Below are 25,227 nucleotides of genomic sequence, written 5' to 3'. Positions count from 1 at the left end.
TGACCAAAAAGCAACAATGAAGCAGCATTGTGATGTTTATCCATGTTATTGGAGACAGTAAAACTGAGTGAAGACTTTGTAATTGAAAAAAATATCAGTCAAAGCAGAGACAACACCAAACTTACACAGACATCTAAGAACCGCCCATCCATGCATCTGTGGCTTTTTAAGTTCCAATTTCCACTAAAGACAATAATAAAAAATGCTAATGTTAAGACTGATCTTTATTTGGTTTGTGTGCTGTGGTTATGCTTTCAAAAGGTAATTTAACGGTTTATTAAAATGTTAAACAGTGTTGACTGCGTAATTTCTTCTACCAAGAAACTGCATAAAAATGAGACATGGAATAAACAAATGTTTAGCGACCATTTATAACTGCTATATTAAGGTAAAATATAAAGCAAAGACTTATAATAAAAGATAAGCTGGTTGGAAGCCACAAGAGCTTTTTTTGGAGAACCGAGTCAAATTGGTGAAAACAGCCATACTTTCCATCACTGCAACTATGGTTGCAGCAACAAACAATTCTGTCCAATCTCTACCTGTCTACCTCGCCTTTGCTCCCGCTCCTACACCTGGCTGTGGATCCTGCCTCTGGCTCATCTCTGGCTCGTCTCTGCTCTGTACCTGACCGAATACCTCGCCTCTGCTCCTGCTCCTACACCTGGCTGTGGTTCCTGTCTCCGGCTCGACTCGCGCCTTTGACTGTCCCCACAGCCACGGCTGGATGAAGCTCGTCTGCTGGACTTCATATATGTAGTTGTAGATTTAGATAAGTTAATTCTTCTCTAAGAGTTCTGGTAAATCGCCTGTCCGTCCTGGGGGAGGATCCCTCCTTCATGTGGGCACCCCTGAGGTTTCTTCGTTTTTTCCGGAATCCGTTTTTTTTGGGAGTTTTTCCTAAGGGCAGGGATGCCAGTATAGCTTAGTCAGTTTGTTAGTTCATTTTTAGTATTTTCCTATTGAACTCTTTGTATTCGTGATCCTTTTGAGTTCATGTTTTACTTCGAAGCCCATCGAGACGACTGTTGTTGTGATTTTGGGCTATACAAATAAAATTGAATTGAAATTGAATTGAATCAATCTCTGTTCATCTGTATATCTTACAATCAAACAGTTCTGCCACCAAAAACATTTATAATTTAGAGCCATACAGACTTTCAAACTTAGAAAAGACTGGGTTGTTATTAAAAATGAAGATCCTGATGACACAAATGTTCATCGGAAATGGATAAATGGACAATCACAACATTAGAACCAAGCCAACTCTTTATGCACAGTCGATGTGTTTTTAAAGATCAATCTGCATGGTGTCGATTTCCTAAACTTGTTTTTGCATGTACATGATGAAGCTCTATACTTGTAATTAAGATCCCCCCTTGTGCAATGAAAATGGCGGAGTTTTCCTTCTTTCCAGATGCACTTTAAGAGAAGAAAACTGTCTATAATCAATGACAGAATCATGAGACATAGTAGATCTACATGGAAAAACTGTGCATACTTCAAAACCGAAAACTGGAAAAATAATATTTGAATTCAGTAAAGATGTTACCTTCAACTTTAATACTTTACAGAGATTCTTCTTTGGCCGGTAAAAGTGAGGTTTCAATGTAAAATAAAAATAAATAAATCACAACCAAAGGTTAAAACTCCCACCTAAAAGCTTTCACAAGTTATTATTATTATTTTATTGATAATTAAAAAAGGAAAAAAGAGCTGGAAAACTGGAACCAGGAAAAGGAAGCTGACAGAAAATGCTCCATCCTCTAACAGACGGAGGAAACATGAGACAAGATGACAAGTGTCTGAACAGATAAAACAAGAGCCCAGAAATCTAGCATAAAAGAGCAGACACTTTCAGTGGCATACACAGCTTGTTTCAAGTATGAAGGATGACAGAGGCCCACGAGTAAACAAAAATAATTACAGCTGACTTATGATGGGAATATTTGAAAAGAGAGCAAAGTCATGAGAGTAAAAAAAAAAAAGATTCAACTTTGTATAAATCATTTAAATTAATTCATTTTTTAAAGTGTTTGCAGATTAGGCAATTAAAAAATAAATTTAGTAGAAAAAAAACTTATTCTTTCTTTTTTCATCTTTTAAATGCACATTTTTTGACATCTTGTGACTGGATTGGACTCACTTCAGTTTATACCTCCTAATAGTTGTTTTTCATCCCTGTAATTTTTTTAGTCTCTTTGTGAATGTTTATCACTTTTTTTGTTATGCTCTTTTAGCTCAGTGCTGCTTATGCTTTATGCATGTTTAACTGTATGCATATCAAATAATAAAAACAAAACTGTGTATGAACTATTAAATGAATCCTTGAAATTACTGGAATTATGAAATTTGCTGTAAATCATGAAGATCTCTAAACCCCTTTTTTATTTTGCTTTGTTTTCAGCTATCAAAGCTGCTAATTGTTACTTTATATTCTCCAATACATTTATACTTGCATGGAAATTGCTGTTCATAATTACTGCACATTTGAGGCAACATCATATTTTCCACTCAGATCTGAGCATATTTACATTTTATTCCTCTCACATGTCTGATGCAAAGTGAGTACAATCTGTGACAACAGTTACCAAGGCATTAATGAAGCTTTGATGATTTTATAAATCTCCACCACTTATAATATATTAAGATATTCACAGGAGCATTTCAGGGTTGTGCTGAATGAGAAGCTGCGCTTATTTCTTAGTCCCCAAGATGCCTCATGTTTATTGTATCAGGGATCACAGGGAGTATAATGGTCTTGGATTAAATGCAAACTAACGTGAAGGAAAGATGTCTGCCGCAGACCGAGCTTCGAGAGAACTCATTGGCTCCTAGGGAAAGATCAAAGCAGTATGGCATTAATGAAACTTAAAAGCCTTGATGTTTTCACAACCTGTGCACTAATTTATTTGTCAGTACTTAACGTTTAGATTAATAGAGGAGCATTCACAAGATGCTCATTGAAATGCGTGTCATGCTTTTGACTCAATCTTACAGAAGGATTTTTTTTTTTTTGCACATTTGCTTACAACAGGTGAAATGATTAAATGACTTGGTGCGGAAGACGGGTGACGACCAGATATGCACAGAAGGCATTTGAGACGAAACAATCTTTGTAAAAATGAATGCAAAAATGAAATACACCAAAATGCCTTTTTTATGTTTAGATTTGTAGGTTACACTCTAGTAAGCTCTAAGTAATTAAGCTTAAAGGTTTATTTTTGTCTGTAATTGGAATTTATTGACTGAAGTATTGAGGTTCCAAGTTTTTCCGATGTATTACAAAGTCCTTATTGATGAAAGTTTAACCATTCCTGTGTTTTCGCATCGTGGTCATGAATCAATTTTACGCAAAGGCCATGCCACCAGAAGGGTGGTTGTATAAAAAGCAATAAACATAGATGAAAAAACTGGATAACCCAGAGGGATTCTCTTATTTTCATGATCATGAAAGGAACTGATCTAATTTCAGAGGTTTTTTGCTGCTAAAAACCTCACAATCCCTTTAGATTTGTGTCATTTACAGAACATTTATGTCTCAATAAAGGTTGATAAATCTTCTTACTGGGTTCTAGGAAAATACCAAAAAGAGCTCTTAAAGTTTTGTTCATGTAAAGTTGCTTTATTGAAAAATGAAAAGGGTTTCTAGTTCAATCTCACACTTAAGTGGAGGAGAAACTGTCTTTTGATTTTAGTTATATTTCCTTGATGTTTTCAGAACCCCCCCCACCAACACACATGCAGCTGGTTTCTTTTGATAAGTATTCACAGCTATCTGCATTTCAGTTAATAATCTACAGTAAATTTAAATGTTTAGGTTTCCAGCTTGTTCTTCTAAGGTCATCTGCTTTATCACACTTTTGCTTTTTTTTTTTTTTTAACAAATACGACCTGAAGGCTTCTTGAGTTGGACAGATTTTACTGTCCAACACAAGACTACAATACTAGGGGGATATAAATCATCTGACACACGAGGTGTATATTTATCCCTTTTATTTGAGGCTAAACTTTATTTTGATTTATTATGTTTGTATACATTTCTTTATATTCATTTTAATGTATTTATTCACATTTACCATTTTATTTGTCTATCAAGGTTTACTTGTGTACTTATTTGTTGTTGTTTTTTTTTATCCATTTTATTTATTTATTCACCTTTTACATTTTAATTGTAACTCCAGTGTTTTCCTCAGAGGGATCCTCCACATCCGTGACTGACCCTTCTCAGTGAACGGGGTCGCTGCAATGGGATCTCCCAGATGTGGCTCTTTGTCTTGATCTCGGGGGGGGGGGGGGGGGGGGGGGGGGGGGGTCCTGTGGCAGTGTATTCTGTGAACTGGAGTGAGGGGTGGGGGGTGGGGTGACTGATGTGGACATGTCCCCAAAATATCATTTCCCCATCTCCCCACTTCAGTACAAAGATAGGTTTCTACATTGCATCATTTTATCATTCTGTTTATCACAGTGTGTGTGTGTCTGTAAATGTGTGTGTAAGTGTGTGTGTCGGGGGGGGGGGGGGCTTTTTTTGCATGGTTTTCAACAAAATTTTGTTTGTTTTGTCCAGTTGTTTTGAAATGTTATTATGTTTTCATAAAAAGCACTTTGAGTAACCCGCTTTGTAAAAGTGCTATACAGATAAAATTTGAGTAGATTACATTTGATTCTTGTTGGACTGCACACTTTTAGTTTTACCCCTGTCTCTTAGTTTGTCCATATTAAAGCTTATTAAAGTTTTTGAGATCCTGCCATTAAGCCTGGTGTCCTCCAGTATGGGTTTTTAAGTTTTTAAGACCTGGACTGAGCAAAAAAGGAAGCATTTTTACCATAAGGCACTTCAGCATCAAATTATTTAAAATAAAATGAACTATACCATCAATCTTCAAATTATAAGTCTCACATCAAGTTTGTGGATCATAGCAACACCATCATAAACACAAGTTGAAAACAAACTATTAGTGTTTTACTTTAACTGTCCTAATAAATAATGAAAGGAATGTTACAGCCTCTAACAACATACAGTAGCTGTTTAGCAGACATGCACAAAGACACCGTATCCAAAAATGACACAGCCATGAATTTTGTTACCGTCAAATAGACTGTGTAATGGACACAAAGCCCTCTCTAAAAACATTGCATTAACCTTTTATGTACGATTTTATTTGACATCTAAATGTTTTATTCAAGTTGGGGGAAACCTTCGATGTTCCACTGCTGTTGACAGATGAGAGGGAGATTAAATGTCGGACTGTGATGTGTCTCCCGGGCAGAACAGGGCACCCGGCTCACTTTCACACTGATGTACTTTCACAGCTTTCTCTGCATTTCCCTCCTGCCAAAGTGCTGCAGCTGATCATCTGACATGACACAACCAAGTGGCTATCATACAAAACACAATGATACCCACAGATTTTTTTGTAAGTTAAGAGCTCTTGCGTCACGTTCTGCATATTCGTATTACTTTGAAAATTAAAGTTAGATTGGTCTCCAATACTCCAATCCAAGTCATGAGTCATGAACACATCGATTAAAGAGTAGACAGGTTAATTGTAGCCAATTTGTTATAAAAAATGTCCTTAATCATCAAAATCGTTCTTTAGTCCAAATAATATATTAAAGATGAATTTTGACTTGAAATGCAATATTTTTTACTCCTTAGCGTTGTACAGTTAAAACCTTTGGAGTAAAAAATACCACTTATATGATTCTGTTGCTTCAAAGGGATGGGCACATGTCCAAAGTATTACCTCTACATTCAAGGTGTACAAAAGCAATATTTCTTCTAAGTCAACAAGAATTTATCAAATAAGGACTGGCAAACATATATTATTTTAGTATTAATATTTTAGTTTATAATAATAACAAAATATAGAAGGTGTCCTGCTCATTAGTTCTACTCCAACAAGGTTTGCTTCTTGCCGTCCCCTTAAATTGACTTGTATTTATGCTAAAAAAAAGGCCTTGGGTGGGACTTACCTGGTGGATGAAAACCTGCGCTCCACGAGGACTCATGAGCAGCACAGCTCTTCGTAAAGTGTCCCGATATCGGTTGAGCTCCTCGGTACGCATGGTGTTGAAGAGGTCCGTAAAAACTCTGCTAATGTTGCGGTCCACCCTCTGCAAAGAAACGTCCAGTCCGAGCCGAGATCCCTGGTCCATAAAGGTTTGCAATCCCCGAATATCTGACAGGGAGACAGAGAAAAGCCACATATGTAAACACAAAAAAAGAACAAAGACAGAAGAACTTTTCAGGTAGGTTGTGATTTAACCCTGGTGTATTGAACTACAACGGTTGGTAAACAGGCTGTGCTTAAAATACCTGCATGTTCATGCGGTATCTGCAGGCTTTTTTCCAAATGCTTCAAGGCACATTTTGTTCTTTGCTTCTGATCTAAGGGGTGACAAAACGCAACAAGGACTTCTGCCTGCTTTCTAAGGCGTTTACGAAATATGAACCTCAAAGCAGGTGTTGCTGTCCCCCAGAGAACTTTGCAGGCGCGTCTAAGCTCACTATGGAAAAAAGCACTTTCAAAATGCTGCACTGCAAGCACAAATCAAAGGTGATATGCAGCGGAGGGCCCATGATAAGCTCAGCAATCTCAGCAGTCACAGGGGGAGCAGCTGCCCAGCATGTGCCAAGTCATGCTGCATTGGTAATGAGAGCTCAGAAAAATCACTTGGGCCAGACCTCTTTTTTTTCTGTTTTCACAATGGACATGGGGGTATATGCGTGTTTGCTTCTGCTCTATCCTGAAAGGTTTGATGAGTCACTGAGTGTGACGCTATTTTTGAAAATAAAAAAAAATAAATAAAAAAGTACAACAGAAAAGCAAGCTGGGTCACACTAAGCTACACAAAATGCACAAGGGGTGAAAGTTAGCTTCCGGGGAATTTAAAACTCTTTTTTTTTATCTTTTGCTGTCTAGGGCCTATGCAGGAAATTCGTTCAGGTACAAAAATAATTGCATTTTGGTTTAGTTTTATTAAACCTTTGGGTAATATAAATAATAACAGTTATTGCTGGATTCTTTAAAAAAATCTGTTTAAAGGGTAGAACAAAATGTGGAATTAAGTCATTTATCATTTTGAAGCGTCACGCAAAGTCCTATTGCAACCTTCTTTGAAAAATCCCTCTCTTGCACACTACTGTCCTTCACCTAAATTAAATTGCTAGCCCCTGGTGGTGCACCTTTAATACAATAGACAAAAACCTGTACCTCTGAGAAATCCTTGCCTTTGTAGAAGCACAAACCGTTTGCAAGTTAATCATGGTTTCTTCTCTCCTGTTTCACAAGTGGAGTTTTTGCAATTCATTTGGACTTTAATACTTTTTGAACAAAATAATACGAAATGTTTCATTCTAACTTCAAAAAACCACAGAAAAACAGGTTTGGACCTCTGATAATAACAGACGTGACTTTTGCTCTCACAGCATCACAGTTGGCCGATCTTATATAAAGAAAATAAATAATATTGTGAAATAGAAAATATTTTTTTCATAAATTATATATTGTCAGAAAATAATTACAGTGTAAAAATCCTCACAAAGCATCTCAGGCTAATGTAGAGTCTCAGTTATAAAACTTTTTTTTTTTTTTTTTTAGAAAAATATATCTTTTTCAGTCTAAATAAAAACCCATAAAGGTATGAACTTAAGAGGATGGGCTGGAAGCTGTACACATGTTGTATAAAAATAAAAGGAAACATTTTATTGCAAACAAGTAAGCTTTTTAATCCTATGAAGTGCCAAGGGAGAAGATCCATGCAATAACTTCTATTAGGATTTCTGTATAAATATCAAACTTCAAAATCAGTGTTTCAAACCCATAGCAGGCATTGCCACGAGGCAGGCATGTCAGCGATTGACAGGCCTGCAGGAAAGAGGATTAAAATGGTCTTAAAGGTCTGTTTTCTAGACCTGTTTACTCATGTGCTGAGCCATTTTGCAAACAGGTCTAGATAATAAACCTCAAACATTTTATGGTGGTCTAATCTACTTTTTACTTTACTGCCTTTTTACTTTTGTTATTGCTGTTGCTGTTAAATTCAAGTATTGTGGGGAGCAGCAACTGTATCGTCTTTGATGCGTGCTTTAAAAAAGGGTCATTTTTCCTTTTATGTTTTTTTTTTTTGTGTGTGAAATCAGCATTGAAGAAATACAATAACAAAAAAAAAAAACAAAGAAACACTAAAAGGTCTGAAGAGAACGAACAATGTTCTAAATATGACCTAAACACATGACCAAGTTCTAAAACGTAAGAGATGCCAAACACAGACACGGCAGCTCCCGAAATGCATCAAACCAACAGGGGGCCAGAAAGGTATCCCAACCAAAGAATGACAGGCACATGCATTCATGGAATACTTTATACAAAAAAGTTCCAGCAAATTGGTTCCAACATCTAGATGTTGTGTTTTTTTGTCTTTATTTTTATTTATTTGTTTGTTTTTAGTTTGTGTTTTAATCATTTATCTGGGGAATATTCCAAAAAGCAGGTTATGTGAGTTACCACGGTAATTTTGAGGCTAAGTAAGCAGATAACCTCAGCTTTCGGTTCCAGAAACGGAGGTATGTTTCAGGGTATGCTTAGTTCCCATAGCAACTCATGCTCTGAACATAACCTGGTCTGGAGCAGGTTATGTTCAGAGCATGAGTTACCATAACAACTCATGCTCTGAGCATAACCTGGTCTGGAGCAGGTTTATTTGAAGGTTAGTTTGTTTTCAGAGAGGTGAAGCAGCATGGCGTGTCCATTTGAAGATGATTTAGTGGATGAAGAAGCTCAGATAATACTTTTTCCACCGTGAGAGGGTGATAAGACCATGAATGGATGCTGGAAAGATGAACTTTTTTACAATGATCTAATTTAATTATTTGCTTCAGTTAAGATAAATCATTTTTCTGGGTTCAGTCAGTTTAAAAATAACACATAGTTATAATACGGTTATTTTACTTTCATTCAAATAAATTCAATTAAGTAGTTGTAACTTTGGTGCTGCTGTTAGATTGGCAGCGCAAGGGATTGTGGGATACCATTCCCTTTTCCTGTCTGGACGGATTTGGGTTTAAGTGTGGGTTTTTGACCAAATGTGTTTAGTTGTTTTACTCTGTTTTGACAAGTTATTTTATCCTGTTGTGTTTACGGTAACTCTTTCTGCACCATGAGTGAGAGCGAGGGGGAGGGTAAACTTATTTAGCACCCTTACCACCATTTGCAGTTGCAATTACCGAAGTAAAAGTCAGAGTCATGTTAAACAATTAGGTGGTGTATTTTACAAGTCCACACTGTATCATTCATTTCTATGTCATAAAAATGAGAATATCTGCAGCCTCAAACTTAGACATATGAGAGTTCAAGAAGTACAATAAATTAAGATGGAAAAACATTTATTGAATTGGAGTAATACATTTATTTATTTATATATGTATATATATATATATATATATATATATATATATATATATATATATATATATATATATATATATATATATATATATATATATATATATATATATATATATATATATTATATATTTATACGGGATATCGGCGATCAATTGAGAATGTCTTTATGTACTTGCCGTGCACCCGCATTAACCTAGGGTTACCAAGTGGAGCGTAATTATGCTAATTCATATCCGGTCCGGTTCAGGGTTAAAGTCAGGGTAGTTTAAACGTGCCTCCAGGAATACCCCCTAAATTCAGCATAGTAACTTTGTTAGATTTCTGTGGCCTGTAATTATTATAACCTGTAATCACTAGCTTTTTGTGTTAAATGTCTGCCTTTAGAAATTACAGATGTGCTACTTCTGTAAGCCTTTCTGGTTTTTACAGATCTGCCATTCATTTTAAGGCTTAGCACAAAATTATTGATTGAGTCTCTTAATTTTATTTTATATATAAACACTTCTTCCGTAATGTCTTTGGTTTGTTATCCTTCAAGGGGTTTAAAACTGTTATGGATTCTGTCCAGTAAAGCTGCGACAGTTTTATGGACTGTAAAGACAACTTAATCTATTTAGTATGGTCATTTTTAAAGAAACTCCTTACTTAGAAACAGAGTTTAGACTTTTAAAATTGTTTCAACAATAGGAGGTGGAAATTATTATAATTTCACAACATTTAGCATTTAATAACAGATAAAAAAAGACACAATTACTAATTTTATCTTGTAAGTAGGAATTAAACATTAATTCTTAAGGCAAATTAAGGTGTCTTTTTATTTTTTATATTTTCTAAAAACTGCCACAAGTTGTGCTTTGGACGGAAAAGAAATCTGCACTTTTTAAGACCAGCATCATGAGGTGCAGATAATCACAATCGTCTCACAGTGTCAGAAACCACAATCTCACATTGCAGTCTGAGGGTGATCAGACAGCAGACCATGGCACGAAGTCCAGCCTCACTGTTTATCAGAGCCGTGTGAGTAATGGGCACTGACACTGGAGGCTGAGTGAAAATTTAAATTGAAAATGATAATGCCAATCAACTAGTATATTCAGTAGATCATGCCCACAGCCCCCTTAGATTTACGACTGATGCATTGAGGTGTTAATGGCATCATTATCAACTCCATCTTAGTCTCCATCTGAGATGAAAGTATGCAAATGGACGTGATCAAGGCATTTAAAAACCTTGGAGAAAATATGAAGAAACTGATGCTAAAAGGGGGAAATAAATCCACTCATGGAAGTTACTGAGAAATTCACAGAAATTAAGCCACTAGATCACTTTTCTTTAGCTAAATGAGCTCTTCCAAAACCCTCGAAATCCCACATTCCACACTTAGTCTTCCAGAGGCTCTGTGTGGGATACCTGTCTAAATTCAGACCTCTACGTTTGTTATTAATGTATCAGGAATCACCCCCTGCTTGGGACCAAAAACTGCTTAATCAATCTTTTGCTTATTGCCAGGCTAATTCTGTCCTCCAGAAAAAGAGACAGCCACCACAGGGAGGACAGAGACAGATGCAGCTGCTTTAAAGTCATTATCGAGTCAAGGTAAACTTGAAAAGACCTACTGTTGTTCAAGATGAACTATTGTTTCAAAATTTCTGGAATTGTGCTTCCCGTCATGTACTGCTTGTTATAACGATTAGAGTTTTCTTGCAGCTTTTGTTAAGTCGATTGCCTCTTTGCAGTCCATATCCTCATGCCTATTTATTAACAGCGCTTTTAACGGTATGTTAAAAACAAACTATTTAGAGTGGCATAAAACCTGCAATCCTTCTTTGTTGTTAGTGAATTTCAAGCTGAAGCTTGAAGCTTCTACAGTCTTTTATTGGATGCTTTTTCATTGCGTAAGATTTCACCTCAGAGCACGACTAAGCTAATGTTGGTTCACATGTTTTATGGGATGCACTGATATCTAGATGTCCTTGCGTAATAAGATAAGACCTTCACACCTATGCTGCTGCTAAGAGTCCCCGTTTAATGTGAGAAGTCATTCTGCTGCTGCATTGGAGAGGATCTGTGCTTTCTTTGTCATATTGTTCATGCTGGTGGTAAATGCCAAAGTAGAAAACTCCTTTTGTAATGAGATAATCAAAGTTTTTCATTTGACCCTATTAGTGGTTGTATTGTTGAGGCTGATTACCTATGGGATTACCAATCTGTTTTCGCGTAATCCTGTGGGAGTCTTTAAATCACAGCTAAAGATGGGTCCACTCACCCTGCATTTTAAATTCATAAAGTCGCTAAATAAGGGGAAGGCATCGACTTTCTGGTGATACTGTAGTGAAAGTCGGGGGGTCGCAAAAGTTATCTGGTCAGTTTAGACTGCCGGCCAAAATCTATTTGTTGGGAAATTTAAATTGAATAGTCATTGATTTTAGAAAGCTTAAACCGTGAAAAAGGACAGAACTAAGCCACATTCAGAGGAGGGTTTAAATGGGCTCTGATTGCATTTCTTCCAGATGTTAATGTTCTGCACCACCAAAAGAGTTCAAAGTCAAAGATGTCCATTCCAGGGTGGGGAGAGTGCAGAATGGACTATTTGTTGCTGTTATCAGACAGGTCCAGCAATATTGATGGGGATATGAACGTTTTTGCTCAGAAATTGCTAGTAGCTTTGGGATCGAGTGCTTCTAAACTGAATCAACCATCTTGAAGATTAAACACCAAAGCAGCCATTGACTGGATTTCCTACACTTTGTGGTGACAGGTTGGGAGGGCTGGTGAGCATGAAGGACCCAAAATGCAGAGACGGGAGGCACACAGTTCCAAAGCAAGAGGGTTTAATCTTACCAAAAGGTGCTGCAGAGCAAAGTACAAAACCAAAGCTACCTGTAGGCTTACTGTGGGAAGACGGACAGGGTAGAGACATTAATGGACCAGCACAAGAGGAGGGCAGACACAAGACTTAAATACAGACAGGACTAACAAGACACAGGTGACAACGATCTGGAGAGATTGGAACCAGGGAAGTAAAACTCAAAAAAATGACATGCAGGGAACCTTTCAAAATAAAACAGGAAACAGAACTCACACATGATAAAAAACAAAACGGAAAGCAAAAACTAATACAAGGAAACCCAAACCATGACATGTGGAGCGTATTTTACACAAACGTCTTCCCTTGATCTTAATTCCCTCCTGTTCAGATGAACTGCCCTTCCAGTGTCTTCATATTTTTACAGATTCCAGCTTTCAGATAGCCAAACAGCAGAATGAGCCATGCCGCACTAAACCACATGAGCCCAGTACTTTTCTCAGACAAATTCAAACCTTTGTGACAGAACGTTTGTCAACATTCATCCAGTTGGTCACACATATAGCAATTTAAAAGAAAAACAATGCTTTTTGATAGAGACATCTTCCAAAATGCTGACCATCTCATGGGTGCTGAACACATAGAGTGCAGCACATTTGCACCATTTCTATGCATTTTTAAGCAAAAAAACAAATAGCAAAAAAGAAAGACAAACAAGTGAAGCGCTGGGGCTTTTGAATGCTGAAGCTTTTTTTCAACAGAATAGAATAGAATAGAATTAATTGACATGTACATAATTTTTTATTTAAGTCAGAGATGTAACTGACCTATTCCATTTGAAGAATTTGGATGCAGTGCTTTTAAAGATATTGCTATTTTATATTTAATTAAAAGAAGACCAACAATGAATCTGCCTTTTTCAGTAACAATCAAAGCTTAATCAAAAAAAAAAATGATTTTTTTTTTTAGTTGTGTTAATTGCGGAAGAAGCTTTTTTTTAAGTGTTCACCAGACAAGAAAAGAACTTGTTTGATGCTGAAAGAGTCGTTAGCAGTCCATTGAAGGAAATGTCAACAGTGCTGTTAAGGTGGTATGCTCTGTGACTGTAAAATTAAACTATCCAGTCATCCAGTCAGAACTTTTATTTAGGGGCCATTTACTTTTGCACCCTGGATGTTCACACACTGTCAATAAGTTCATGTTTTTCCAAACAATTTAAATCTGGAGGTATGATTTCATCTATTTGTAATCCTGAGTGAAATGAATAGAATTAAAACAAGTTAATCTCAAAGAAACCAAACAGCAATAACTATAAAAGACATTAATTCTGCTGATGATCAACAAAGCAAAGTTAATACTTAGAGAGAGCTAATGATAGCAGACAAAAACCTTTGGAAGTCATTATTGCACCGCTTGGAGATAACACTATACTGTAATTCCAATCTATGTTTTCCCAAAGCCAGAAAAGAACAAAACACTAAAAAGCTCATTCACATTTTAATGTCAGTGTCAATGCAGTAAATGAAAAAAGCAATGTCTGTTCTTTGGGACAAAACTTTTTTTTTTAATAGAGTTAAACATTATGAGCTGAAATTTTTGTGACAAATAAAACTACGAGCCAAAACTTGCATACACAGTTTTAAATTGTTTATATAATGTGCTATTTTTTACACTTTTAGATTTTAAGGAGCTGGCATTGCACAAAAACCATATGGTCAGGCTTCAGCTGTATGAAGCTGTACAAAGCTTCAGCTGTATAAAGTTCATTCAAAATCTATTCACAAATGAAATGCAATCATTGTAAAATATTTACCGTTTGACTTAATTAAGTTGTTTATGTCTTGAAACTGCTGGTTGTGAGTGGATACAGGGAAATGTAGCTTCAAAAAGGTGAACTAAATATGTGATACTGAACATGTTGTGTAACAGTATGAACATGTTGTCTGTTTGAATCCAGCTGCAGGGTGCAACAGCAGCTACTTTCCCGCTGACATGCAGCAGCAGATGAGCTCTGTTTGTTGTATTTTACTCACAATTTACTGTACATTACATAACGATGCGCATAAATAGGATGGCCTATTTACACCAGATGTACCGAGATGCTTTTAAAGTGAACCTGGAGGAACTTTGGATTTTACTGCTTGCTATTAATTATGTGCATTTAAAAGGCTGCGTTTTATTACGTTGTTCAACAGTGCCTATGCTAATTTCATGCAACTAACTTATGTGCCATTGATGACTGTTGATTCTCAGCTAGGAAGGGTGCAAACTTTGTAAATAGCACCAGTTTTATGGCACCTTTAATTGAGAAAATTGCCTCATATAGAACAAATTTGCTGCTGACTGAGCTCCAAATGACATGCAAATAGTTTGTTATAAATTCAGGGAACAAATGACATCTTTTTCAATAGAACTATTGTTTGTTAAAGTAGCATATGATCCTATAATAGTGCTGCTCAGTTAATTAAATTTAATCCTTTCCCATATACCAAAGTCTCCTTCTGGATGAGATCAGGATACGTGTCTTTAAGAGTCAAACCCAGCCAAGGGAAGAAGGGTCTCAGTACAATTAAAGTAAGGAAGGATTATATTGAAATGATGCAACACTTTTCAGTTTATTATAGCCACTCAAAGAAGCAGTTGGCTGGTGTGTTTTGTAGTTTTAATCATTTTTTTAATTCAACATGTCCTTATTTGTAATGTTACACTTACATAATCCTCTTAATGCTTTTAGACAAAAAGAACAAATTCAAAAAATGAAACATTGTGAGGGAAAATGTATATTTTATGCAAAGAAAGACAGGCATGATAATGACATGATACAGGTGTTTCTCTTTACTAACATTTGTTGAAATAGGAAAAAAAAAAAAGAAACATGCATGCAGGAAAGTACTTTTGTCTGTACGTACAATGGTCAATGTAGTGTAGCTCCGAGGCAGACACAACAGGTCTTAGAGTTTTGATGAAGATCCCAATTAGCTGGTGCACTCCTTTCATCAAATGCATGCAGATGTAGCAGTGCAACACAAGCGCAGATGTTGCCTGTATTTCACTGATGCTTGTTTTGTTTGAACAGAGCATTGTTGTCTGCATGTTTTATACTAAAAGCAGTCAATAGGGATCTGAGGGAAGTTCACATGTTTAGACTCTCAGGGACTGAAAAGTCCCAAAGTCCCTCTGCTGCATCTCATTGCTTGAGTTGCATGCACTCATTTAGTTAACACATATATATTTTTCATGTGGAAGTTTACGTTGCCTTTTCTGTAAATGGCAGCTTCGGATTTGTCTCATAGCTCCAGACATTACCAGTAAACCCCCATGACACACCATGTCCTTTTTCTCCCCTCTTTATAACCCAAAGTGCCAGCAGGTGGGGATCAATTGACAGCTCAGATTTTGTCTTTACTCAGGCTTCCAAAACAGAAGTCTACACATTCAAAGACACTTTGACCATAAAGCTGTGGCTAAAGAGTGTGAAGATGCTATTAGTCTTATAAGTGCCCTTACATTTTGAGATGGTTTTCAATCTTAAACATTGAGAGGCAAAATAGTACAATTACTAAGCACTACTCTGGCTTCCACATTGTGGATCTGTTTCCTCCAAACATTCTTATCCAGGTTCTCCTGTCATTATTCATGCCTTGATCTCAACTACCCTGACGGGTGGATACGAGCTGTCTGCAGGGGAAATATGGGCAAACCTGTACAGGGCACCGTATCAGACCGCTCAATGAGCCTGTTGGCCATAAGTGTTCATGCACATTTTTTTTTACAGGCATAATGCAGGTGATCAGTCGTATTAAACACTTAAACAACATGTAAGGTGCTGTGGGTGAAGTACAGATGTGTCATGGAGATTTTTCAATTAACCCCCCATAAAAGGTCTTTTTATGTTTTTTATGATGATCGAATTTGTTGTTGGACATGTAGGCGGGCTCTAAGATATTTATTACTGTTAAAGGGTCCAGTCCGTCTGTGTACATTTTTGGAGCATGAATTACATGTTTGTAGTGTATATTTGAATCGACAACTTAAGGTCTATGTACACTTAAAAAAGTTAAAAATCAAATAAAAAGCGTGAAGATTCAAAAATTATTATTTGAAAACAAAGACAGAGAGCTTACCAGTTTAACAAAACGAGCAAATCAGTCAAATAGACAACATACACACATATAGGTGATTTGGCAGATAGTCCATCAAAAGACAAATAAAAATAGTTAGCAAGTCCTTTTACAATTTAACAAAAGGACAACATGTAGCAGAAGCAGGTTTGTCAGAAGCAGGTTTGTGAGAGGATCACTCAGTGTCAGGGATGTGCAATAGCCATTCCACGCCATAGCCCTTTAAACACATTGTCAGGTTCTGAATAGCCTCATGCATCCAGCTGTGAGGCCGGAGATAAAACCCACATGAGCCTTTTATTGTGGTCTCTTCCTTTCTTATATTTAGCTGAAAAATAGGTTATGGAAAAAAATAATACATTTTTTTTTAAAACCTTTGATAATTGAAAACTCTCTGTACTGATTTTGTTTGATATTTTTTGAAGGTCAGACCACTTACTACATGAGATACGCTGTATGTATCAAAGTTCTGATGTTTATATAACCGTGCAATCTTTCATTTCATTGGGATTTTTGCTGGGATTTTTTATAGTGGGAAAAAAATAATTAAAGAGTCAGGGTTGATGACCCATCTTTAAGACACATTACCAACTGAGGTAACTCGAGGAACAAGACAAAATGAAGCTCGAAGGAGCTAGTCAAAGATGGAAACAATGGCAGAAATCAGGACAGTTTCCCTTCTCTTCTGGATTAGTGAACTTGTTATAAAGAAACACTTCAAAAATACCATAATGGAAGCATGTTACTTGATGTTAGTTCGGTTAGTCTGCCCGGCAACAGGGATATATATATATATATATATATATATATATATATATATATTTTTTTTCTCTAATCCAAAAAAATGTAAAAGGGGCAGAAAAACTAGTTTTCTTCATTCTGTTCCCTTTGATTTCCCTTGTATGACAACTTGTGCATGCTCTTTTGTTTTTGTTCATTTGTGGAAATGAAAAGAAATAAAGAAATTGGAAAACAAAAAGTAAAAAAAAGATTCTTCTTGATCTAACAAAATTCTGAGATTGTACTTTCCACAAAGAATCCTTTTGACAGAGGCAAAAGCTATGCAATATAATAGACTAAAGAAAAGTCCCAAACAAACAAATTAAAATTAATACAAAACAATTAGTGTAATGCTCTCTTCTGCTTTGGACTCTTCCAAAAAGTAAAGAGAGAAAAATCAGAGAGCCAGAAGCTTTCATCTGATCAACCACGGTGTGGAGGCTTTTTTGTTAACTCATTGCATCATTTTTGGCTTGCCAATTTGCCCCTCTCAAACGTGGGTCAAAAATGTTAGTTCCACAGGGATGTCATGGTAGAAATAATGAAGCACAAGTGTTGAACTTCTGAGAATAGACTGATTACTGCTGAGACTCAACCCTCGCACAAGGAGGGTGTCATAAGTGAGCTAATTAAACTCTGACTTGTCTCCTTAAAGAGAAGCTTTTAATGATGAGGGGACAAACAAATTTTGTTTTTCAGAGAAATTTCAACTGAACATTTTTTAAATGTATTTTTAAACAGTGTTCATGGGTGTTGGTATGTGTAATCTGAGTATTTTTTATGTCTGTGTTTATGTTTCTTTACATTGAAAGAAACGCAATATCCTGAAAACTTTGGAGATGATTTGAGAGCATTTACTCCATAAAAAGTTATTATTTGAAGGGAACCTGATATAAGCTTTTTCAACTTACCATAGTCGCTCTCGTAGAATATTATGAACTTCTGCCAGTGCAGCTCTAACACAAGAGTAAGCAGGACGTCGTTTATCCGAACAGGTGGACGGGCAGCCAGTGTGTAACTCTCTCCCTCAGGGCTGGGGTTGAGGGTGCAGGCGGTGCGGGGTACACCATCCCCTTTCCTCTGAATAAAGAGGTGAGGGATGTGCATTGCATCTGTCAGAGACTGCAGGGCACTTGCTGCTGCACATCCTGTAGACGTTACAAGAGCGAGGATCCCCTGGTTCATCAGCTCACATGCTGAAAGACAAAAAGGGGCAAACAGATGAATAAAGACAGAGATGAAGAATGGTGCAAGCTGACAGGTGTTAGAAGAGAAACTTCCTGTAAAAAGATAAAGTTACTTTAGAAGACTTAATGTCTTGGTGAATTACAGATCAAGACACACAGTGAGGCTCAACAAAGCTGAATCCACAAAACTGGTATTGAAGTAAACAAACAGACTAGGGGCTGAATAACTTACAGATCTCTTCATCATATGATCATCAGTTGTTTTACCGTACAACTTTAACTGTCATCATTTCATATTAATATGCAACAAAAACTTTCCAATCATGAAAAAAGGCCGGACCAGATAGTATTAAGGTTAGGGTTAACCCTTTACCACCGCCGCTTTAGCTCCAGTGTTGACATTCTCTCGACTATACTGTAACGCTTTAATAGTTCAAACAATTAACGTAGTTCCAGCGGATTCTGAAATAAAGAAAAGCTGCCTTGTGCTGATATACAACACTTTACAATAGTGAAGTGTTTACGCAACCAATGTAAATCCACTCCTTCTGTCGTGGAGAAAAGCAGGTTTTTGCCATTACGCAACACTTTAGGTTAGCAACGTGTTGCATATTGGTGTGAAGCTGACATGCAAACCCGTTTTTCTCAGCAACAGAATCAGCTGATTCACGTTGATAGTGTATACTGTCAAATAATTACAGTATGTCAAAGAGTGTGTGTTATTTAGGTGTCGCCAGCAACATCTCCGGCATTAAAGGGTTAAAGTAGGCCTGTCGAATGTCTGGCCCATGGACCAAATGCGGCCCACGTTCAAATTTCTACCAGCCATGGCTCCTGTGACAAAATCAATAATATGCTCCTCCCAGCACTTTCTAAGAACTGTGGGATTGTGATTGTCTAAATTACTTTATGACCTGGGGTAAACCTGTGGCAACGACCTGTAACTACTTGACCTTTAGAACCTCAAGAGCCAAATTTATTTGTTCCTTTTGATCAAAACTGCTTCTGAAATGTCCTGTTATTTTCCACTTCACATGATTAAAACGTGAACGTTTACGGAAAGCATTAAATCGCTATAGTAAAATTTCACAAATTTTTTCCGGAGACTTTTAATTTTAATGATGAATTTCTGGTCTTCAAATATGAAATTCACATTAATTTGGGTTAAAATGTGTTTAGATATATTTCTGTTTTAGGAAAAAAAAAGAAGAAAAAAAACATTGTATCACAGTAAATAGTTTATCTGCATTTAATATTATAAGGGTTCAAAGAATTCAGGCTTGATGGTTGGCCCTTTTCACCTCACCAAATCTGGCCTTCCTTGCAAATAGATACTCCTGAGTTAAAGTGTAATAATTAAAATATTTCATTTACGTTGATGGGTAGTGACTTTCATGGTCAAAGTGGTCAGGCAGAGTGACTCTATGCTCTTTCCCGCCCAGTTGTATTAAAGAAAGAGAAAGGAGGTACAGACAAAGGAGACGCACACAACAAAAAGAGTGGAGTGTGGGGGCAGGTTCAGTGGCATGGAGCAGGTTAAGTGAGGTGTGAGGGAGAGAGGTTGTAAATAGCCTTGTAGGTAGACTACAACATCTTGTATCGGATTTATTTAAGAGGTTTAGAAGGCAGCGAGGCTGTTGCAGAACAGGTGTGATGTGACGGCTGGAGTTCTTGCTGCTGGATTTTGCACAGGTTAAAGTGCGTGGAGGGTTTTCTGGCGGACAACAAAACAGTCGAGTCACAGTGGTCAAGTTGAGAAGTGACAAGAGCGGCACCAGTGATGGGTGTGAGGGCGACTCCAAGACTCTTAACACAAGGTGAGGATGAGGTGGAAAAATAAGTAACACATTGGGAGCTTTGATCAAAGTGGATTTGGTCCAACAAAAAACATTGGAGTTCTATCATTTAATTTAAGGCTTTTGTTTGAAGGTGGCAGCCAGTTATAGTGTGAGCAGAGGTATGTAGGTGTTTTTCACATTTCAATAAAAAAGTAATATGTGCACAAATTGTAGCCAAGGGTAGAATATAAATGACAAAAAGCGTTGGCTCCAGGGAAGAACCCTGGGGCATGCCTGAGGTTACAGGAAGTGAATAAAAAGCAAAGGGTTTAGCGAACAAACAGTGTGGCCATGAAAAGATCTGATTTATGCAGGCAGATGGTCAATGAGTGATCTTATTAGCTAGAACATTGTGTGAAAAAGAATCAAAGTCTGTACTCAGATCAAGATGTATAAAAATGGATAGAAAGGTAGAATTAGCTGTTGAGAGATTGCTTGTTCTACTCAATATGACATTATCAGTAAAGTGAAGCCCCTGAAGCAAGTGGAATTGCTGATAAAGAATTTTGCATGAAAAACACAAAATTCTGTAAGACTCTTAAAGAAGAAATTTAAGATTTGAAATTGAATGAAAGTGCACGAAATTCTGGAGATCTGCTCCTGGATTCATATAGGAGTTACAGCAGCTGTTTTAAGATAAAATAATGATTCCAGTGATGAGAAAATTATATGAGAGATGATGAGAGCCAAGAAAGAGACACTGATCTTAAAAAAACCCAGCAGAAAGCGGATCTAATTGACAAGCTAAATTTGATTTATTAGCATTACGTTTATTATAAGCATGGAAATTTACAGAATTTGTTACGAAGAAAAAATTGTGGATGAGACAAAAAGAACAATAACAATAGTAAATGTTGCCTTGGAAACATAGAAGCAATGACAATACTTTTAAAAATGACCTTTTTCACACCAGTCACCCAAGTTAATCCTTCCTCTAATAGACATTCTTATTTTAAAGAACTTTTATCTTTTTCTCTATGCATAACTTAATAATACCCTATTTTAAACTCTGAATGTCTCCTTTCAAACTCATAACTCAAGTATGAACATTTGAGTCTTTTTTTAGGAAAGACAAATCAAAATGATGCTACAATGATTTTAAATTTACCACCACTTAAATAAAGACATGGACAATTAAGTAAAGAAAGAAAAAGAGAAGAAAATTGGTAGTTTAGGAGAGGCATTAGACCTGACTCAGAAGTGAATGAGGAAACTCGTAAGTGAACGGGTGTCTTGAATGGAGCCATACTGGGAAAGTGCATTTGTGCGAGAATGTGAGGCAAAGGGGAAGGGCTATTAATGTGACAAATGATGATTTCATGGGCTGACTGCCAGCACAGGACTAAATTAAGGCAGTGTAAATCATGAGGCCAGGGGGAATACACAAACTAATTTACATGCTGCTGGGGAACAGGTAAGTAAGTGGACAGTGAAGGACCAAGAAACAACAATGTAGTTAAAAGAAAAATTATAAAAAAAGATGACAGAACAACAAAAAACATGAGAATTGGAAAGATTGTTACTTTTGTTCCAAAGTTAGGAGCTGCAACACAGTGTGTAAAACAAGCATGCGAATGGCAGCCAATATGACAGAGCACTTAGCAAGTTGACATTTCATCATTTTATGTGATTAGAAGTTATAAGAATCTGGGGGATTCTTCAGCTCAATGTGTCATATGGCAACAATAAACTATTTTTAGCCAAGCTCCAAAAATAAAGTCTGTTTGAGAGAGAGTTTACCACTCACCGGAAAACGTTACAGAGCCGGAAAATGGTTGGAAAAAAACAACAAACTTTTTTGACTATTTGATTTGTTAGATTTGAATCTCCAACAGTGAACTCAAAATGCTACATTACTTAAAGAAGAAAAAGTTGGAAATGATACAAAATGACATGGTACAAAAAAATGAAGTGTATAGAGGAGCGATGCGACTTCAAACCAAAGAATAAATTGTGTCTATATTTAGATTTTTTTGACAGGCAATGGCATTTTGTGCACATTGGAGCAGTAAAGAAGAAGGCTACAGTCATTCTTGAAGGTTTAAGGTACTCTATGATGTTTCTTTCCATAGCAGCGGTTACTCCCAAACAGGAGGAGTGGCTTTCAACAGATCCCAAGAAAAACCTCAGACATCTCAGTCCAGGAGAGTGCAGTGGAAGTAACAGCAGAAATACTGCGCTAGAGCCTCAAGCTCCTTGGATAACGAGGACCTGGGAAATCATTACTAATTTCTTTTCAACATCAAATGTCTATTTAACATTGATGGATGGGATAAAATGACTAACTGTTGATACAGTCCTGTTATAGTGTTTGTGGTTTAATCCTCGCTCTTACTCATAAATGGAACCAGTGATGGAGTGTATGATATATACTTATTTTTAGCAATTTCCAATTGGTTGGAAACTTGTGTAGCTAACTATAAATAGTTGCTAATGAGCAAACATGTCAGTATATTCACTTTATTTGAAAATGTACTGCATTAAAAACAGGAAAAAAAAGTTTTTGCAGCTTAACCCTCCTGTTACGTTGCGGTTTAAATTGACCCGTTTCAAAGTTTGAACATCTAGGAAAAATAGTTAAAAAAAAATTTTTTAGCATGAAACTTCTTCTGCTTGCCTTAATTAGTGTAATCAACACATATTCTGAATTTGGTTCATCTCACATATTTGAACCCCCCCCCTGCACCTTTATATCACATAGATACTGTTCGGGTCAATTTGACCCAGCACTCAAACTGGAGGTACAAGGATGTCTTATTATTATTAGTATTCCTTTATTTGCAGCTGTGAGACATATTTCACCCCAATCAGACACATAGACACACACACACAAACACACACGCAGGTGCATATAGGTGTTATGACTTTTGACAGGAACCATCTATGTTCTCGCGGGAAAACTCATCCAACATTCAGTGGACACTCAACAGGGGAGGGGCAAAACATATAAAAGATTCTCTGCATGGGAGTCCTTCCAACATTACACAGGCAGATCTTTACAAAATGAGCAACCAAAGCAGAATGATGACAGTCCAGGAGGCTCTGGAAGTTCTGATTTTGAACCAGATGAGGGAATTGTTATTCCTGTTCCTTCAAGCAAGGCGTTAATATCAAAGAATGGTGAAATACATTGGTCTTCATCCCCAAATATGCGTCAGACAAACCTGTCTGCAGAAAACATACTAAAGACAGTGCCAGGGCCCACCAGGATGGCAGTGACTCATGTGACCATGTCAATTCAATTCAATTTTATTTGGATTTCCTTGTTAGGATTTTTTGGGTTTCAGACATCTTTTAACTAATAAAACATGCACCGGGTCGAATTGACCCAGGAACATCATCTCTGTTCCTCACAAATGAACATAACAGGAGGGTTAAAAAAAAATCTTTCCTTTGTGGCTAAATTTTATATAAAAAAAAAACAGTACAATGAAGGAACTTTAAATACTTTATCAATATTTTTCTAAAATATTTATTTGACCTTGAAACTGAGCACAAATGGGTTGTTGAATTTGATTGACAAGTAACTTTTAAATCCCAGCTCCTTGACATCTCTCTCATCATGTCAGGATTAATTTTTTTTTGCCTACTTCCCCATTTTCAGAAAATATATGATTCTAGAAAGTCATATCTGTCTGGCATGGCAACATTCACAAGGTTGAAAAACTGAACCAAGTGAGAAGACCCTTAACCTACTGGCCATACTATAGCAGTAAGAAAAATGTCATATTTTGAAATATTAAAAAATAATAATAAATAACATTAGTTGTAAGAATAGAGCATTGCTTAGAAATGTACTCACGTTATGGACCATCCAATTGTCAGAATTACAGAATCTGTTTGCTTTGGATTCATAATGGGATCAGTAAGCTCCCCATATGGCTGATAGCCGACTAACAGAAGACTTCTATAAGGTCATTTGTATGGATGATAATAGCAGAATAATGAGCTTTGAATATGTCCCCTGAAGTGGACATAGGCCATCATTCATTCCCTGCTGGCTATTGAGCACCTAATAGCAGCATCTCATAGCAATCTTCTTCAGCATTTTACACATTGTACTGGATGCCAGAGATTTATGCAATAAAAAACAAAAAAAAAAAAAACTTTGAAGTTGAGAACAATATCAGCACGAGTTTAAAATGTAAACAAAGTAAAAAGAGTCAAGAATAAGCCATGTTCTGCCTGGAAGTGAATATTTGAGTATTTCTGACATAATTAAAATTGGGATATATCATTTTTCAGTAATTTTTAAACCTTTTTGAAGTACAATAATGAACGCAATGAACAGACTGGGGTAATATAAGTAGAGTGGTGTGTTGATGAAGGTTGATTGACTAAAGTAAATTCTCTTCCCAGGTCTGTGTGTCATCAAGCCTATACACATGAGAGGGGAGATAATCACGTTGACACCAGGTTGCAAAAAGTCATCACAGAATTTTGTCACACTATCTGGATGTCATCAGTGCGTTGCCCTGGTTTTACTAATGTAAAATGAAATGATGTAAAAAAGAAGAAGCCCATTAAGTAACAATTGTTGTGAATATTACACAAAGATGAATTTGTCTCTGTGATTTCAGAGCCTAAATAAATACGACAGTCTGCCTTTATTTCCTTTGAGTCAGAGAACAATGCAAGGAAATGCAAGTGTCAACGCTGAGTAAAAAGAGGCTGAAGTGCTACAATGATGCAGATTTGATATAACAGAAGCAGGATTTATGGTATGACTAAAAAAAAATCTGTTTTGTGAAATTCTGTTTTGTAATGCCACACAGTCAATTTATGGGGGGAAATGTCTGGTTGATGGGGGAAGAAGTGGGAAAGTTTAAACTATACAAATGTTCATCTCTAACTTTGTGTTGAAGAATTTGAACAGGCATGTGCGATATGAATGTGGAACTTTGTTAGTGTTTGTAGAGAAGCAACATTTAACCTTTCTTCTGAAGTTCATGGCTATCTGTTCAAGCTAAAACTCGACCCAAGTGAAAGTTTTCAGTGAGTGGTCAGTATTGCATGTTATTGGAGCAAACAGGTGAAAGCAAAGGATGACAATGCTGAATAGGACTCATATTTTCTGACTGACCC

At 36.6% G+C, this 25,227-nt stretch overlaps 1 protein-coding gene across 2 annotated transcripts in view; it reads right to left on the bottom strand.

The window, feature by feature from the left end:
• Positions 1-25,227, bottom strand: part of grid1a (glutamate receptor, ionotropic, delta 1a) — a 269,793-nt gene that overhangs the window by 84,792 nt on the left and 159,774 nt on the right. For both annotated transcript variants that reach the window (XM_078932162.1, XM_078932161.1), the window contains 2 exons: positions 18,029-18,313; positions 5,977-6,182 (listed from right to left, as the gene is read on the bottom strand). In XM_078932162.1, coding sequence (XP_078788288.1) covers positions 5,977-6,182; positions 18,029-18,313 — 491 coding nt within the window. The remainder of the gene's footprint in view (positions 1-5,976; positions 6,183-18,028; positions 18,314-25,227) is intronic.

This window comes from Oryzias latipes, chromosome 15, assembly GCF_053564925.1.
Source record: "Oryzias latipes strain Hd-rR chromosome 15, Olatipes_Hd-rR_3.1".
Taxonomy (NCBI): Eukaryota; Metazoa; Chordata; class Actinopteri; order Beloniformes; family Adrianichthyidae; genus Oryzias; species Oryzias latipes.
The sequence above is the reverse complement of the archived record's forward strand: the minus strand, read 5'-3'. Positions and strand labels throughout refer to the sequence as shown.